General features: G+C 44.9%; 1 protein-coding gene across 1 annotated transcript in view; it reads right to left on the reverse strand.

Moving 5' to 3' along the window:
- Positions 1-1,371: 1,371 nt before the first annotated feature.
- The window catches only part of LOC129644287 (antigen WC1.1-like), a 61,642-nt gene continuing 46,907 nt past the window's right edge, over positions 1,372-16,106 (reverse strand). Inside the window, exons 9-20 of the mRNA XM_055569860.1 lie at positions 14,653-14,961; positions 14,250-14,567; positions 9,781-9,873; positions 9,389-9,703; positions 7,858-8,172; positions 7,470-7,511; positions 7,068-7,382; positions 6,783-6,815; positions 6,098-6,235; positions 5,621-5,710; positions 4,612-4,749; positions 1,372-1,659 (exon numbers count right to left, since the gene is read on the reverse strand). Coding sequence (XP_055425835.1) covers positions 1,514-1,659; positions 4,612-4,749; positions 5,621-5,710; positions 6,098-6,235; positions 6,783-6,815; positions 7,068-7,382; positions 7,470-7,511; positions 7,858-8,172; positions 9,389-9,703; positions 9,781-9,873; positions 14,250-14,567; positions 14,653-14,961 — 2,252 coding nt within the window. The 3' untranslated portion in view covers positions 1,372-1,513. The remainder of the gene's footprint in view (positions 1,660-4,611; positions 4,750-5,620; positions 5,711-6,097; positions 6,236-6,782; positions 6,816-7,067; positions 7,383-7,469; positions 7,512-7,857; positions 8,173-9,388; positions 9,704-9,780; positions 9,874-14,249; positions 14,568-14,652; positions 14,962-16,106) is intronic.

A 16,106-nucleotide genomic window follows, 5' to 3' on the forward strand; every position in this document is an offset into this window, starting at 1 on the left:
GTCCATTGAGTCAGTGATGTCATCCAGCCATCTCATCCTCTGTCGTCCCCTTCTCCTCCGGCCCCCAATCCCTCCCAGCATCAGGGTCTTTTCCAATGAGTAAACTCTTTGCATGAGGTGGCCAAAATATTGGAGTTTCAGCTTCAGCATCAGTCCCTCCAATGAACACCCTGGACTGATCTCCTTTAGGATGGACTGGTTGGATCTCCTTGAAGTCCAAGGGACTCTCAAGAGTCTTTTCCAACACTACAGTTCAAAAGCATCAATTCTTCAGCACTCTGCTTTCTTCACAGTCCAACTCTCACATCCATACACAACCACTGTAAAAACCATAGCCTTGACTAGATGGACCCTTGTTGGCAAAGTAATATCTCTGCTTTTGAATATGCTATCTAGGTTGGTCATAACTTTCCTTCCAAGGAGTAAGCGTCTTTTAATTTCATGGCTGCAGTCACCATCTGCAGTGATTTGGGAGCCAAAAAAAATAAAGAACGACACTTTAAGCAATCTTGAAACAATCTTGAAACATCTGAAAAATAGATGTTTTCAAAGAAGCCTCTTGGTCTGAAATTCTTCCTCTAAGAGATCAGTCATGTCAGATGCCTCCATCCATATCTCTGAAACATAAATAGCCAAATGTTCCTGATCTTTCTGTCTACATTCATTCTTTTGGATCCCCTCTGCCTAAGTCTCCACTTTCTTGCCTTCTTGTCCCATCTGAATATAGGGTGTGGGTGAGCACCAATTTGCCTTCCATCAACTTGAAGATATATATGAACTGATATAATTCACTTAGAAGGAGAGATCCTTGGAGAGACAAGAAATAGCAGCATCCTAAAGAAATAGTAGGAAGATATAGAGAAGAAAGAATGGATTTATAAAAATTGGATAATCAAATAGACATGGGAGATGAGCAAAGAGGTGTCTGTATCCACTAAAGAAATAAAAGAGAGATGAAAAAGGAAGAGGTAGTTCTGTGCAGTTAGATTATTAATTGCCCTGTGAATATTGAGGCAGGATAAGGAAAGCTGTATCCATTCTCTCCCACGAGCCAACCTTCCACTTTGAAACTCATACCAGGCTGGTGTCCAAGAACAAGTTACAAACTGGTGATGTGACATCTCAGAGGTGTTTAGAACTGTTTTGTTTTGTTTTTTCATGAGTTCATCTTGTTAGGAAGAAGTGTGAGAATGTAGACCAAGTTTACATCCTTTTCGAAATAAGAGTGACCTGGAGCACTTGTGAGAATGCCCTCATTAGCTTCTAAGACAAGTGAGAAAGCAGGTCAGCCAACTAATCTTGCATTTCCTTTGAGAAAGATGGCATTTGAGGACTAATCCTCTAAAAGCATTTGACATGGAGCTTGCTAAATTAACAGCACAGCAAAAAGTTAATTTATTCAGAATATTTCATTTTGGGCAATTTTCATATGCCACAATTACAGGTCAGCACTACTCTATTGAAATACAGGCAATTAGAATATCTGAGGCTTCACCTCCTAGTTAATACAGCATCACGAGAAAGTCACTGGGGATGTTCCCAGGGCACTGAGTTCAACATCATCGTACCCAGCATCCTCTTTCTTCCCCTGGAGAAGCCAGAAGCTCTCTTCTCCTTCCCCAGGATCAGCTGCCTCTCTGGAGAAGTTCAGACAAGAGCCTGAAGTAGAAAAGAGAAGTTTGATTAGAACTGAGGCACGAGGATGGGACAGAACCCTCTGGTGGAAGGGAGTCAGGCAAGTGCTTATGACAAAACATCCCTGGGACCCAGGTGTGGGGAGGGAGGCTCAGGCTATTTCACATGAGTTCCAGTGAGGATGGATCCCAGCTCTCCTCTCAGATCCAGTTCATGTGGTCTCCTGGGCCTCAGTGCATGGGGAAATCCTACATCACAGGAGACCTGTGCTCAGGAGCTCTGGGAGACCTGCTTCCAGGCAACACAATACCAAGGAGATGCCCAGCAACGGTAAGAATCATAAAAAGGAATTTAAATGTTCTCCTTTCACAGGTGATAGATGCAAATTTACAATAAGAGGGAGACTGGAAACAGGAAAAATCAGAATTCCTCACTCACAACCCAAGTCTGCTCTTAGTTGACTTGACTCCTGTTCCCAAATGTCCACAAATAGTATCACAGGTGCACCCACAGATATCTCCTCCCCAGAAACTACACAGGCCCTCAGATGGAGAAATACTCTTTTCTAGAGAATGAGTGTCTTCTCGCAGCTACTGAAATATCAGTTTATTGTGATCCACACAGTCAAAGGCTTTGGCATACTTAATAAAGCAGAAATAGATGTTTCTCTGGAACTCTCTTGCTTTTTCGATGATCCAGCGAATTTTGGCAATTTAATCTCTGGTTCCTCTGCCTTTTCTAAGTGCAGCTTGAACATCTAGATTTTCATGGTTCATGTCCTGCTGAAGCCTGGCTTGGAGAATTTTGAGCATTACTTTGCTACCATGTGAGATGAGTGCAATTGTGTGGTGGTTTGAACACTCTTTGGCATTGCCTTTCTTTGGAATTGAAATGAAAACTGACCTTTTCCAGTCCTGTGGCCACTGCTAAGTTTTCCAAATTTGCTGGCATATTGAGTGCAGCACTTTCACATTATCTTTTAGGATTTGAAAGAACTCAACTGGTATTCCATCACCTCCACTAGCTTTGTTCAGAGTGATGCTTCCTAAGGCCCACTTGACTTCACATTCCAGGATATCCGGCTCTAGGTGAGTGATCACACCATCGTGATTATCTCGGTCATGAAGATTTTCTTGTATAGTTCTTCTGTGTGTTCTTGCCACCTCTTCTTAATATCTTCTGTTTCTGTTAGGTCCATAACATTTCTGTCCTTTATTGTACCCATCTTTGCATGAAATATTGCCTTGGTATCTGTAATTGTCTTAACCAGATCTCTACTCTTTCCCATTCCATTGTTTTCCTCTGTTTCTTTGCATTGATCAGTGAGGAAGGCTTTCTTATCTCTCCGTGCTATTCTTTGGAACTCTGTATTCAAATGGATATCTCTTTCCTTTTCTCCTTTGCTTTCACTTCTTGTATTTTCTCAGCTATTTGTAAGGCCTCCTCAGACAACCATTTTGCCTTTTTACATTTCTTTTTCTTGGGGATGGTCTTGATCCCTGCCTCCTGTACAATGTCATGAACCTCCGTCCATAATTCATCAGGCATTCTGCCTATCAGACGTAATCCCCTGAATCTATTTGTCACTTCTACTGTATAATCATAAGGAATTTGATTTAGGTCATACCTGAATGGTCTAGTGGGTTTCTCTACTTTCTTCAATTTAAGTCTGAATTTGGCAATAAGGAGTTCTTGATCTGAGCCACAGTCAGCTCCTGGTCTTGTATTTGCTGACAGTATAGAGTGTCTCCATCTTTGGTTGCAAAGAATATAATTAATCTGATTGCGGTACTGACCATCTGATGATGTCCATGTGTAGAGTCCTCTCTTGTGTTGTTGGAAAAGGGTGTTTGTTATGACCAGTGTGTTCTCTTGGCAAAACTCTATTAGCCTTTGCCTTGCCTCATTTTTGTACTCCAGGCCAAATTTGCCTGTTACTCCAGGCATCTCTTGACTTCCTTCCTACTTTTGCATTCCAGTCCCTTATAATCAAAAGGACATCGTTTTTAGGTGATTGTTCTAAGAGGTCATGTAGGTCTTCACAGAACAGCAACTTCAGCTTCTTCAGCATTACTGATTCGGCATAGACCTGGATTACTGTGATATTGAATGGTTTGCCTTCATGTATGTGACAGTGCAAAGATATTATTAAAATACTTGTTCTACCTTTGAATTTGGTTCAGTTCAGTTCAGTCAGTCAGTCATGCCTGACTCTGTGACCCCATGGACTGCAGCACACCAGGCTTCCCTGTCTATCACCAACTCCCAGAGCTTGCTCAAACTCATATCCATCGAGTTGGTGATGCCATCAAATCATCTCATCCTGTGTCATCTCCTTCTCCTCCTGCCTTCAATCTTTCCCAGCATCAGGGTCTTTTCTAAGGAGTCAGTTCTTCGCATAAGGTGGCCAAGGTATCGATGCTTCTACTTCAGCTCAGTCCTACCAATTAATATTCGAGATTGATTTCCTATAAATTGACTGGGTTGATCTCCTTGCCATCCAAGGGTCTGTGAAGAATCTTCTCCAACACTACAGTTCAAAAGCATCAATTCTTCAGTGCTTAGCTTTCTTTTAAACATGTTGAATTGGTAAGTTTCTCTTTTGGCCATGACACAATGTTTGTGGGATCTTAGTTCCTTGACCAGGGTTGAACCTAGGCCCTAGCAGTGAAAATGCAGAATCCTAACCTCTGGACCACCAGGAAATTCCATAATCTATAAATGTTCATGCAAGTATATCACATATAAAGTGATAAGTTTATGTCACATTATGGAGACATAAATGCCAAAAGCAGAGTGATTCCTCACTCCTTGAGAGGAGTCTGACAGCATTAAATATGGCATATGGTCAAGATGATGCTACCAAATATATGAGATTACCTATATTTTGACTCTCTAGGGAGGCTGGGCATTGAGGAGCACAAATTCACTCTTTTCAGATAGAAAGATTGCAGGAGATCAACTGACCCCACTCACCTGTCTGAGAGGACCTCACCCCATTCTCCTTCTCTGGGGGCACTTCCTCCTCGCTCCCCTGAGAGGCAGAAGGAGTTCCAGGCACTGGTACTTCTTCAGCATCATCATAATTTTCATCAAGGACATCAGTCCTCTGATCTGGGGGTTCCAAGAGCAGACAAGGGAGTGGAGGAAACCACAGTAAGTGGGTTGGACTGGGGAATACCTAAGATACCTTCTGACCCAGAGTTTCTGAGTTTCTGAATAGAGGCACCAATCACTCTTTGTTTCAAAAACTTTTTTCTCTAAGACCATGTTTCATTTTGATGTGTCCATAAGCCAAAACACAATTTTACATATCTTAATATTTTCTGGTGGAAACTACATATCTCAAAGCAACTCTTTCACCATTGAGCATTGCTAAAGTATTTTGACAAATTGTGCTTTACAGATGTTATTTTTTAAAACATTGTGTGCCTGTGGTGATTCTGGACACAGAGAGACCAGCCCTGACATGAGACATCACAGAACAGCCAGAGAAGGAGAAGGACGAACCCCATCTGGACACAAGGGATGCCTCTCGTCCATCAAAGGAAAACCATTCCCCTTAAATCTCCTCTCTATGAGGGAAACTCTCCTCCCCAGAGCCCAGCCGAGGCAGGTCCACCTCTATTTCCTGGAGCGGATCTGTAGTCACTGTTGTCCTCACCATCCCTGGTGTAATACGGCAGTTTAGTCAGTGAGAACTCTGACGGGAAGCCTCATATGGAGACAAACATCACACAACACTCAGAATTTTTCCTCCCCACACCCACGGGACCTGTGTTAAGGCTGAGAAGTGACAAGCCTGGCTTCTGCAGTGTAGTCAGAGGCTGGGAGGTCACGGGGCTCTGAGAGGCCATCCTGCCTTTTTGGAGGAGCCGTCTCTGTGAGCCTTGGCACACATGGGGTCTGCAGATGCTGAGAAGATGTGCACAGCCAGTGGGTGGTGACAACCAGAGATCCCAGGAGGGCAGACAGAGACACTCACCTGGGCTGCCCAGACCTTCCTTCTGGGTCAGAAGGTAATCGAGCTCCTCATACACAGCTTCAGCAAGAGTATCTCCATAGCTAGATAAGGCTGAGAGATCCCCCAGCAGGTCAGAGAAGCTTCCCCAGATACCCCGATCCAGCCAGCCCACCTTCATCTCCCTGGTGCTCACATGGGGGCTGCCAGGACCTCAGCATCATCTCCTACCCCATGCACCATGTCAGCACCTTCTCCTCTCGTCTGACCCTGATTACAGCTCAGCGCCAACTCTGTCTGGTCTCACAGGAGAGGCCATGACTTATGAGAGTTCACACCCCAGTCCTAAGAACCTCTGTCTACTCAGCCCTTAGAGCTCAGCACGGAGCACATGGAGTCTGCAACTCAGAACAGTAGCTGGCCCAGGTTCTCCTCCTCACACCTGCCCCATCTCCCGCCTCCACACACTCTCCCTCGTCCCCAGTTCCCCCTGCAGCCCACCTCTGCGCTCTGCTCTCCTTCTGAGTAGCTGAGTCACCAAGATGATGAGGACCAGGAAGAGAAGGGCCCCCAGGATGAGGCAGAGGATCCCAGGCAGGGAGAAGATGCCAGGGAGAGGATTTGAGGTTGTTCTGGTCCCTAAGGAGAACAGGAAAAAGGGCTGGAGATAGTCTTGGGCACAGAGAAATCTCCTGTGTCAGCATTTTCAGGAGCTCCGGACAATGGCGTCTCAGCCTCAGACAGTGTCAGGGCTCACCTGGGTCTCGTCCTGAGACAAGTCAACTCCACCCTGGCCAGTGTGGCCTCGAGGCAGAGGTGGGGATTGTCAGGGAGCTGCCCTGCCAAGACAGCCTCTGAGGACCCAGGTCATCCCTTCTCCTTGGGCTTCAGGAAACAGGACATCAAACAGTGCAGGGACTTGCACCTCTCTGATGAGGAGCAACACTCAAGGTCAGGTGGGAGATCCTTAGATTCTACAACATGGAAACCAAACTTCCTTGGACCCCAGGCGTGAGAATATTTGACCCTGGACATCAAGGCAGGGGATTTCCCCAGTGTAATGCCCTGGCTGCTCCCCAACAGCCACAGCTCCTCCAACTCTTTCTTATTCGGAGCTGTCAGAGAGCCCACAGAACAGGTCCCCAGTACTCAGTATTCTCCCTTGCCCGTGGATGGATCACAGTACCTGCTGTAGTCGTGGGCAATGTTGTCCTTACACCTAAAGAGAAAAACAGTAGTGTGGGGAAGAAGAATTGGCCAGAACACAGGGCAAATCTTTTCCCTCCTGAGCCTGAAATCACCCCTCAGTTTCCACAACATCAGTGTTCAATCCTCCCAGCTCCCTCATCTTAGATCAGATCCCCAGGACATGGACACTGTCTGAATACAAACTCCCCACCACGCCCAGTCCAGCACAGTGCCCCTGTGCTGCCCCAGCTCACCCATGGTGGACCCTGAGCCCCTCACTCACCAGAGCACCTCACACCAGCATCCTCCTCGTGCTTGCAGTTGCTCTGCCCCCAGGGCTCCGCAGCACAGTCCCACAGGGAGGACTCCCGGCCCCCACACCGCACATCGTCCAGCCAGATGCTCCCATTTCCAGGGCCGAATGTCGCGGCCCGCACGGCTTCCAGGGCCTGGCCACAGCCCAGCTGCTGACACACCACCTCGGCCTCTGCCAGGCTCCAGGAGTCATCACACACGGTGCCCCAGGAGCCGCTGTGCCAGACCTCCACCCGCCCTGAGCACTCGTTGTCTCCTCCTCTGAGCCGGAGCTTCTCTCTGTCTGAAAAGGCAGCAGCCCCTCCTGTGACTGCCCTGGTGGGAGGAAGGAAGCCCTGGGAGCCAAAGGGGAGGGGGCAGGCTGACGTACCTGTGCAGGGGGCAGCAGTTGGACAGCTCTTGGGTCTTTTTCCTGCAGAAGCAACAATGGGAAGCTATAGTTCAGGGACAGCTGGGGGAGGTCTTGTCCCCAAACATGAGTATCTAAGGTTTTTTTTGTCACAGTCAAATGACAAGAGACCACAGAAGCTTCATCATCTACTTGGCTGAGAGGTTCACTGCATGTTATCAGCAGCTGAATTTACTTTATCTAATTAGTTGTTTACCATAACAACAGCAAACAAACAGACACAGAGACAAATACAAACATACACCTACATTTTGTAGACTCAACCAAATCAGTTAGATTTGGAAATATGAAATCATACTGATGACATCCTACATGGTTGGGAGTGACACAGAAACAGACAGTAAGTCACCTGCACACGAGATGTAGGCTTCCTCCTTTGGAGAGCATGAGTTGTAATTCCAAGGGTCAGAAGGACACTGCCAGAGAGAGGGGTCAGTTCTCTGGCACTGGATTCCATCTACCCAGTGGGGTCTAGAACCTTCCCTGAGACCAACAGAGGTGTTGAGACTTCCGCTGTCCCCACAGCCAAGCTGACTGCAGATGATGGACACGGTGACATCATCCATGGGGCTGCGGCAGACACTGCCCCAGGTCCCGTTGTAGAAAATTTCCAGCCACCCAGCACACTGCTGGTCCCCACTGACCATCCTGAGGGCCAGGAACTCTAAGATCAAAAGGGAGGAGACAGGACACAATGAGCACCCCCCTCAGAGCTCTGGGTTTTCCTCTCCCCCAGAAATAGTGACCATACACCCCTGACCCAGGGGAGGAGATGCCCACTGGGTGACAAGACTGACTTTTACCTCCCTTTCACCTGATTTTGTCCATTAATGTCTGTATGCCTATTTCTACCACAACAATGTAGATATGAACAGAAGGGAAGACCAAACTGGGCAGCTGCAGTGATGGGAGCTGAATCCTGATTCCTGACAAAACTTCTAAAAGAACAGAAAATGATGTGGACAGAGAGGTGGTTGACAAATAATGGACCCCCAGAGATGTCCACAGCCTAATCCCCGAACATGTGACAGTTACCTTACATTTCAAAAGAGATTTTACAGACGTGATTAATAAGGACCTTGGGATGGAGACATAAAACTCAAATATTGTGGATTAACCATGTGAGCCCAGCCTTACACATCTTTAAACCCGCTATTCTGAGAAATGTATCATCTTTCCCAGCTCCAGTCAGAGGGAAATGTGAGTGAGGGAGAACGCTTGGAAAGGCACTGTTTTCTGAAGAAGAAGAATAAAGAGGGCTCTGAGCCAAGAAATGAGGCCACATGGGAAACCAGAAAAAGCTGGGAGAAGAGTTCTGCCCAGAGACTCCAGAAGAACACAGCCCTGTGGACACTGGGATGTTGGCCCATGGAGACTCTCTTCAGACTCCTAGCAAACAGAACTGTAAGGAAAAGTATGAGTTTTCACTATGTCAGGCTCCGCTGTCCATGGGATTCTCAGGCAAGAATACTGGAATGGTTGCCATGCCCTCCTCCAGGGGATCTTCCTAACCCAAGGACTGAACCCACATCTTTTACATCTCCTGCAATGGCAGGCAGGTTCTTGACCACTAGCACAACCTGGGAAGCCTAGGATTTCCAGGTGTTACTTCCACAGATAACTGCAGAGTGAGCCCTGCTTTCAAATGTTAACTGTAAGAAACAGCTCTGTCAGGAAACATTACTGAGAATAAAGGACCAGAATCTCAGCTGCCTCAGGAGGAAGTGAAAGCACCCCGTCTTCACGTCTGTTGGAAAGACAGGCTCCATGGGAGGAAGCCTCCTTCTCTGGTCCTTTCAGCATCTCTCCATCAGGGCTCAGACCCCTGTCCTCCAGGGCCCCACTCCTCCCCCTGCCTGTGGACAGCGTGCAGCACAGACCTGAGCAGATGACCCCTGCATCCTCCTTGTGTCTGCAGTCGTGCCGCCCCCAGCCCCGGGAAGGGCACCTCCACACGTGGGACTCCTTTCCTGTGCAGTTCAGGTCGTCCAGCCAGATGGGCCCCGGCCCTTCCCCAAAGTGAGCTGACCTCGTGGCATTGAGGGCTTCTCCACAGCCCAGCTGCCTGCACACCACGCGGGCATCGTCCAGGTCCCAGCCGTCATCACAGATGGTGCCCCAGGAGCCCTGGTCAAGGATCTCCACTCTCCCAGCGCAGGGACCACCCCCGTCCACCAGGCGGAGCTGCCTGCTGTCTGAGGAGAAAGAAATGGGACGATGGGGTGGTGACCTCAGGGGTTGAGTAGCATCTTCTGTCCTGTGGGACTCTCACCTAAGCAGTAGGGGGCGCTCTCCTCTGAGGCCGCAGAGCCTGCTGGTTCAGACACGGAGTCGTTGCACTGGGGCAGCACCCAGGTCTGGTTTCCTGCAGAAACAGCAATGATCAGGGGTCTGGTTGGGTTGAAGAACAGGAAACTGAATTAAACTAAATAATAACCTAGTGATGGAGTTTGAGATGAAAGCTGTAACAGCAGTGAAGTTAGTATAGAGCTCAGTTTCTCCAAGCAGAGGTCTGCTTCTGACACTGCCACAATTTTTGTTTAAGCCAAGCTTTACACTGAGAACGAGTTAAATAGTGGGTTCTATACCTAAATCTATATCTAAATAGAAGAAACAAAACAAAATCTTTTCTGAAAGATTTCTAAAAGTTTTTGTCTTCCGTGTCTGTCACTAACAGAAGGGAAAAAACTCATATAAAAGACATCAAATGGAAAACCAAAAGGAAAAAGAAGACATTGCCAAAAATTACCCAAATACTCAACTATTAGAGTTATCTGACAGAGAATTTAAATAGCCCTGATTAAAGTGCTCTTAAGATTAATTGACAAGATGTTTTTCTTGGCAGAGAAATTTTAACAAAAAAGAAATAAAAGTTCTAGAGCTAAGAATATTTGAATTTAAGAACTAAAGAATGAATATATAAGCACTTTAGATCAGCATAAAGCAGTTACTAATACAGAAGATCAGAGGACAAATATTCTATTAGGTTGGTGCAAACATCACTGCGGTTTCAGACCATGAATTTTAAATCATTATAATTAGGCTCAGACATATCTTTATTAATCAAAATAGGAACCATTACAATCAACACATTTTTGCCAATGAGAAACTAGTTTGTTTTTTCCTGTAGTGTAAAGCTGTGCTTTGGGATTTGATGAACTCTTGGAAAGCATTTTCTGCCTCCTGTTGGTTGTGGAAGCATTTTCTCTGCAAAAAGTTGTCGAGATGCTTGAAGAAGTGATATTCAGTTGACGGGAGGTCAGGTGAATATGGCAGATGAGGCAAAACTTCGTAGCCCAACTCGTTAAACTTCTGAAGCTTTGGTTGTGTGATGTGTGGCCAGGCATTGCCATGGAGAAGAATTGGCACCTTTCTGTTGGCCAATGCCGACTGCACGTGTTGCAGTTTTTAGTGCATCTCAGTGATTTGCTGAGCAAACTTCCCAGATGTAATGGTTTTGTTGGGATTCAGAAAGCTGTAGTGGATCAGACTGGCAGCAAGTTTGGCCTTGGGAAGTGCTTTGCAGCTTCTTCTCAGTCCCACCACTGAGCTGGTCATCGCCAGTTGTCATATAAAATCCACTTTTCATCACAGGTCACAATTCAATTGAGAAATGGTTCATTGTTGTTGTGTAAAATAAGAGAAGATGTTTCAAAATGACCAGTTTTTTGATTTGTGGTCAGCTCATGAGGCACCCACTTATCAAGTTTTTTCACCTTTCGGCATTTGCTTCAAATGCCAAACGACTGTAGAAAGGTCAACATTCAGTTCTTAGGCAACTTCTCATGTAATTGCAAGAGGATCAGCTTTGATGATTGCTCTAATTGGTTGTTGTCAACTTTCAATGGCAGGCCATTGCACTCCTCATCTTCAAGGTTCTCATCTCCTTTGCAAAACTTCATTTTTAAAAAAAATTCTTTATTATTTATTTATTTTTGGCTTTGCAGGGTCTTTGCTGCTCCTCAGGCTTTTCTCTAGTTGTGGCGAGTGGGGACTAGTCTTTGTTACAGTGCGCAGGCTTCTCACTGTGGTGGTTCTCATGTTACGGAGAACAAGCTCTAGGGCTTCTGGGCTTCAGTAGTTGTGGTTCCCAGGCTCTAGAGCACAGGCTCAATAGTTGTGGTGCACAGGCTTAACTGCTCTGCAGCATGTGGCGTCTTCCTGGACTAGGGATTTAACCCATGTCTCCCGCATTGGCAGGCGGATTCTTTACCACAGAACCACCAGGGAAGCCCTGCAAATCTTCCTGAACAACCACTGCACTATATGTTCATTAGCAGTTCCTGGACCAAATGCATTGTTGATGTTGCAAGTTGTCTCTGCTGCTTTACGACCCATTTTGAACTCGAATAAGAAAATCACTTGAAATTGCTTTGTGTCTAACATCATGTCTATAATCTAAAATACATATGAAATAAGCAGCAAGTAATAAACCATAGCAAAATAAAAAGCAAGAAATACACATTAAATGATGTGTAACATAACCACATTTATTTAAGAATACATTCCAATATCAAATGGCAAATTTCAATAATGCAAAACGGCAATTACTTTTGCACCAACCTAACTACAGGTCACATGGTAAGTGTTCTGGTTATATTGCTATGTAACAAATTTCCCCCCAAAATTTAGCCACTGGAGGAAAAAATATATACTTCATTTTGCTTAAGACTTCCTGAGTCAGCAATTTGGGAAAGACTCAACAGTTCTGTCTTGGGGTCTTTCAGTGCTTGCACTTAGGTATCATCTGGGGCTGCAATCAGCTGAGAACTGGACTGAGCCTGTGGTTACATAAGGAAATTCCTCATAATATTTTAGTGGTAAAGGGACATCATGACAGCAACCTAATGCAGAAAGATTTTATATGTTCAGAGAGAAATGAGACAGAATGAACCAAAAACTAGCATTGAGGGATTCCAGTTAAAGGTCATCTGGAAATGTTTATATTATTCTTCTAACTTTGCAGTAAGTCTCAAATTACATCAAAATTTAAAAAAAAAATGTTAAAAGGTGAAAACAAGTCAGAGATAATTCATTCCTAGGACATCGTCCATAAAAGAAATACTAATAACATAAAAAATAAATAAAATGCTTAGGAAAAATGTAGAAGAAGGTGGACAAAACTTCTGAGAGAAATTCAAGACCTAGCTGAATGGAGGGATATATTATGTCAATGGCTTCCCAGATGGCTCAGTAGTAAAGAATCTGCCTGCCACTGCAGAAGTGGGTTCAATATCTGGGTCAGGAAGAAGCCCTGGAGGAGAGCATGGCAACCCACTCCAGTATTCTTGCCTGGGGATCCCATGAACAATGGAGCCTGGGCAGACTGCAGTCCATGGGTCACAAAACAGTTGGATGCAACTTTGTGACTAAACAACAATAAAAATTATGTCAATGAATTGAGAGATCCAAAATTGTCAAAGTCAGTCATTCTCAAATTTTTGTGTAGATTAAATCTAATTTTAATCAAAATACCCTTATGCTAATTTTTTAGGGAGTGTGAAAAATAACAAGCAGATCCCAAAATTTAGACAAAATACAAAATACCAAGAATGACCAACACAGTCAGTAAGAAAAGGAACAAAGTTAAAGGAGTTAATATAAAGTAACCCCTGTAAATTAAAATTATCCAGACTTATTATAAAGTTATAGTAATTAAGAAAATGCAGTATTGGTGCAAAGATAGACAAATGATACAGTGGAACAGAATACAGAGTCTTTAAAAGGACTCAGACATATGTGCTCTTCTGCTTAAGATAAAGGTAGCACTGCAGTGGGGAAAAAAGTCTCTCCAGAAAAAGATTCTGAGTGAATTGGATGTCCATGTGAAACATGACTCATCTTACACAGATATCAATCCCAGAAGGAATGTACAATTATATGCAAAAGAAAAAGAAACTTTTGTGAGATACTCTAAGAGAATATTTTCATGATCTTGGAGAATGGAAAGTTCTTTTTAAAGGGATATAAGAAGTATTAAATATACAGGGAAAAGTTGGCAAGTTATATTAATATTTCCTTCAAATTAAAAACTTGCTTTATCAAAGGATCCTGTACCATTTAGAAAAAGAAAAGACCAAATGTTAAACACACAAAATAAGTAACATATATTTGCACCCCAAGTCATTGTCATGCTACATTCTAGCATCATATTTATAATAGTCAAGAGCAGGAAACAACTCAAATCTCTAACATCAGTTGAATGGATCAATGGCCATGTTATCAATGAAAGCAATATTCTACAGAAATAAAAATGAATAAAGTACTGCTATAAAAAACATCATGAGTGAATCCTAAACATAATGCTGAGTCGAAGAAGTCACACACAAAAGAAAACACACTGCATGATTTTATATAAAGTTCAAAAACTGATAAAACCCTCTATGGTAGTAGAAGTTAGATAAGCAGTTTTCCCTGGAGAGAAGGGAGGCCAGTTATTGGAGGCAACAGTGACTCTTGGGGCTGGGAATGTTCTCTTTGCTGCCCTGGGTACATGACTGAAGTCTACATGTATTGCTTATACACTGTCTTCTATGATCATATGTCAATAGCAATGTTGCTTTAAATTATATTATTCCCCTTCACACTTCTTGCCCTAACCTGAAAAATGAGTGAACAATGAGGAGCACCATATTTCATCATGAAATATCTTCCAAAGCCAGTTTTCCCTCACTCTCTGCTCTTGGGGACATTTCACTCCAGGAGCATCCTAAGTACCAATAGCCCTTCCCTGTCTCTTACCTGAGCAGGTCACAGAGGCCGTGTTGCCATGGGAACAGTCAGAACCACCCAAGGCAGTCACAGGGCAACTCCACAGGAAGGACTCTGCCCCCGAGCAGTGAAATCGGACTGTTGAGATCTGGTCACCTCTCTCCACCAAGTGTGGTCCTCTGGGAGTGGAGATGGCGATTCCACAGCCGAGCTGACGACAGACAACATTGGCATTGGCCAGACTCCAGTGGGAGGCACAGAGCGCTCTCCATCGTCCAGAAATCTTCATCTCCACCTGCCCCTCACATTGAGAGGAGCCATTTGTCATGAGTCGGACTTTTGAGTATGCTGGTAGAAGAGAAATTCGGAAAAATCTCATGATTTCTCACCTGAACAGAGTGTGCAGGGAGGTTAGTCCTGACCTGCATCTCACCTGAACAAACAACATGAGCAGCTCCACTGTGGTGACAAGTGCCCCCTGGACAAGGCACTCTGGGGCACCACCAGAGCTTACGTTCCTCCCCCTCACACCTGAACTCTTCAGCCCAGACCTGGCCATCAGACTCTCTGAAGAGCTCGTGTCCCAGAACAGACACAGCCTCGCCGCACCCCAGCTCTGCACAGATGACCTGGGCAGTGGGGAGTGTGAAGTTTCCATCAGACACTGGGGTCCAGTCTTCTCCAGGACGTACTTCTACTCGTCCTGAGCAGGGTCCGTCGTCTCCAACCAGACGCACAAATCCTAAGAAAACAACAACAAGAAATCAAGTGAGTGCCCATAGTCCTGGTTTGCAATTGGAAACAATGTCACAGGCAATAATGTGAAATTTTTTCTTTTCCAGGAGTGGTGCCTGGAAAGAGAATTGGACAGTTATTCTCAGAATTTCATGAGCAAGTATTTTCAAGACCAAGTTTCTGAAAAGAAACCCTGAAGGATTTTCAGGGTCAGTTTCAAATGGCTGATTTCCAAAAACATGGATTTTGAGGTTAATTAGGAATGTGAATTCCTCATCTAGAGGCCTGGAAACTACAGAGCTCAAGGATACTGCTCTGTAGTGGGCACCAGGCTCAGGTTCAGAGCTGTACTAACCCAGAGTGAAGTAGCTCCATGGGCCTCAAGAGGTTAGAAGACTAAGAGCCACACAAGGTTAGAGGGCCATCCTGAGATTTCTGGGGCCAGAATACTGGCCAGTTTTCTCTCAGGAACCAACACTTAAGTCTCTGAAGATAAGGAAAATCATGCAGGCTGGATCTGTGAGTGCTCGCTGACAGTAGACAGACCTCTGGCTTAACAGGAGGAAAGCTAGACATCATAACAAGATTTCACACATGCTTCTTACAATTCTTCACGGTGAAAAATTCCAAGAATTTCTTAGGTTACCTGATTTTGGAAAGTCGTCCAGAGATCAGTTTGGATAGGAAGAAAGCTCAGAGTCATAGGAGAAGGGGCTGGTCATAGCCATCTTTCTTGAAAGCTTAGAATTTATCAAAGAACCTGGGAGAGAGTGAGTTCTCAGTGGGAGCATGCAAAACAGCTGAGGTTTTTAATTACTTCATACTAGACATGTGAACTTTAGGAAATGCTAAAGAGTGAAGATGAGTTAAAGTATTTTAACCCTGTCTATATGCTCTTTGTTCCTTTCCTATTTGGGTTCTTGCGAAATAGCTACTGTGCTGTAAAGAAAGAGAGTAAGAGGAAGAGAGCAGAGGGCAAATAGTGAAATGAAGTGAAAGTCACACAGTCATGTCTGACTCTCTGCGACCCCATGGACTATACAGTCCATGGAATTCTCCAGGCCAGAATACTGGAGTGGGTAGCCTTTCCCTTTTCCAGGGGATCTTCCCAATCCAGGGATCGAACCCAGGTCTTCCACATTGCAGGCAGAT

Source organism: Bubalus kerabau, chromosome 1, assembly GCF_029407905.1.
Source record: "Bubalus kerabau isolate K-KA32 ecotype Philippines breed swamp buffalo chromosome 1, PCC_UOA_SB_1v2, whole genome shotgun sequence".
Lineage (NCBI taxonomy): Eukaryota > Metazoa > Chordata > Mammalia > Artiodactyla > Bovidae > Bubalus > Bubalus kerabau.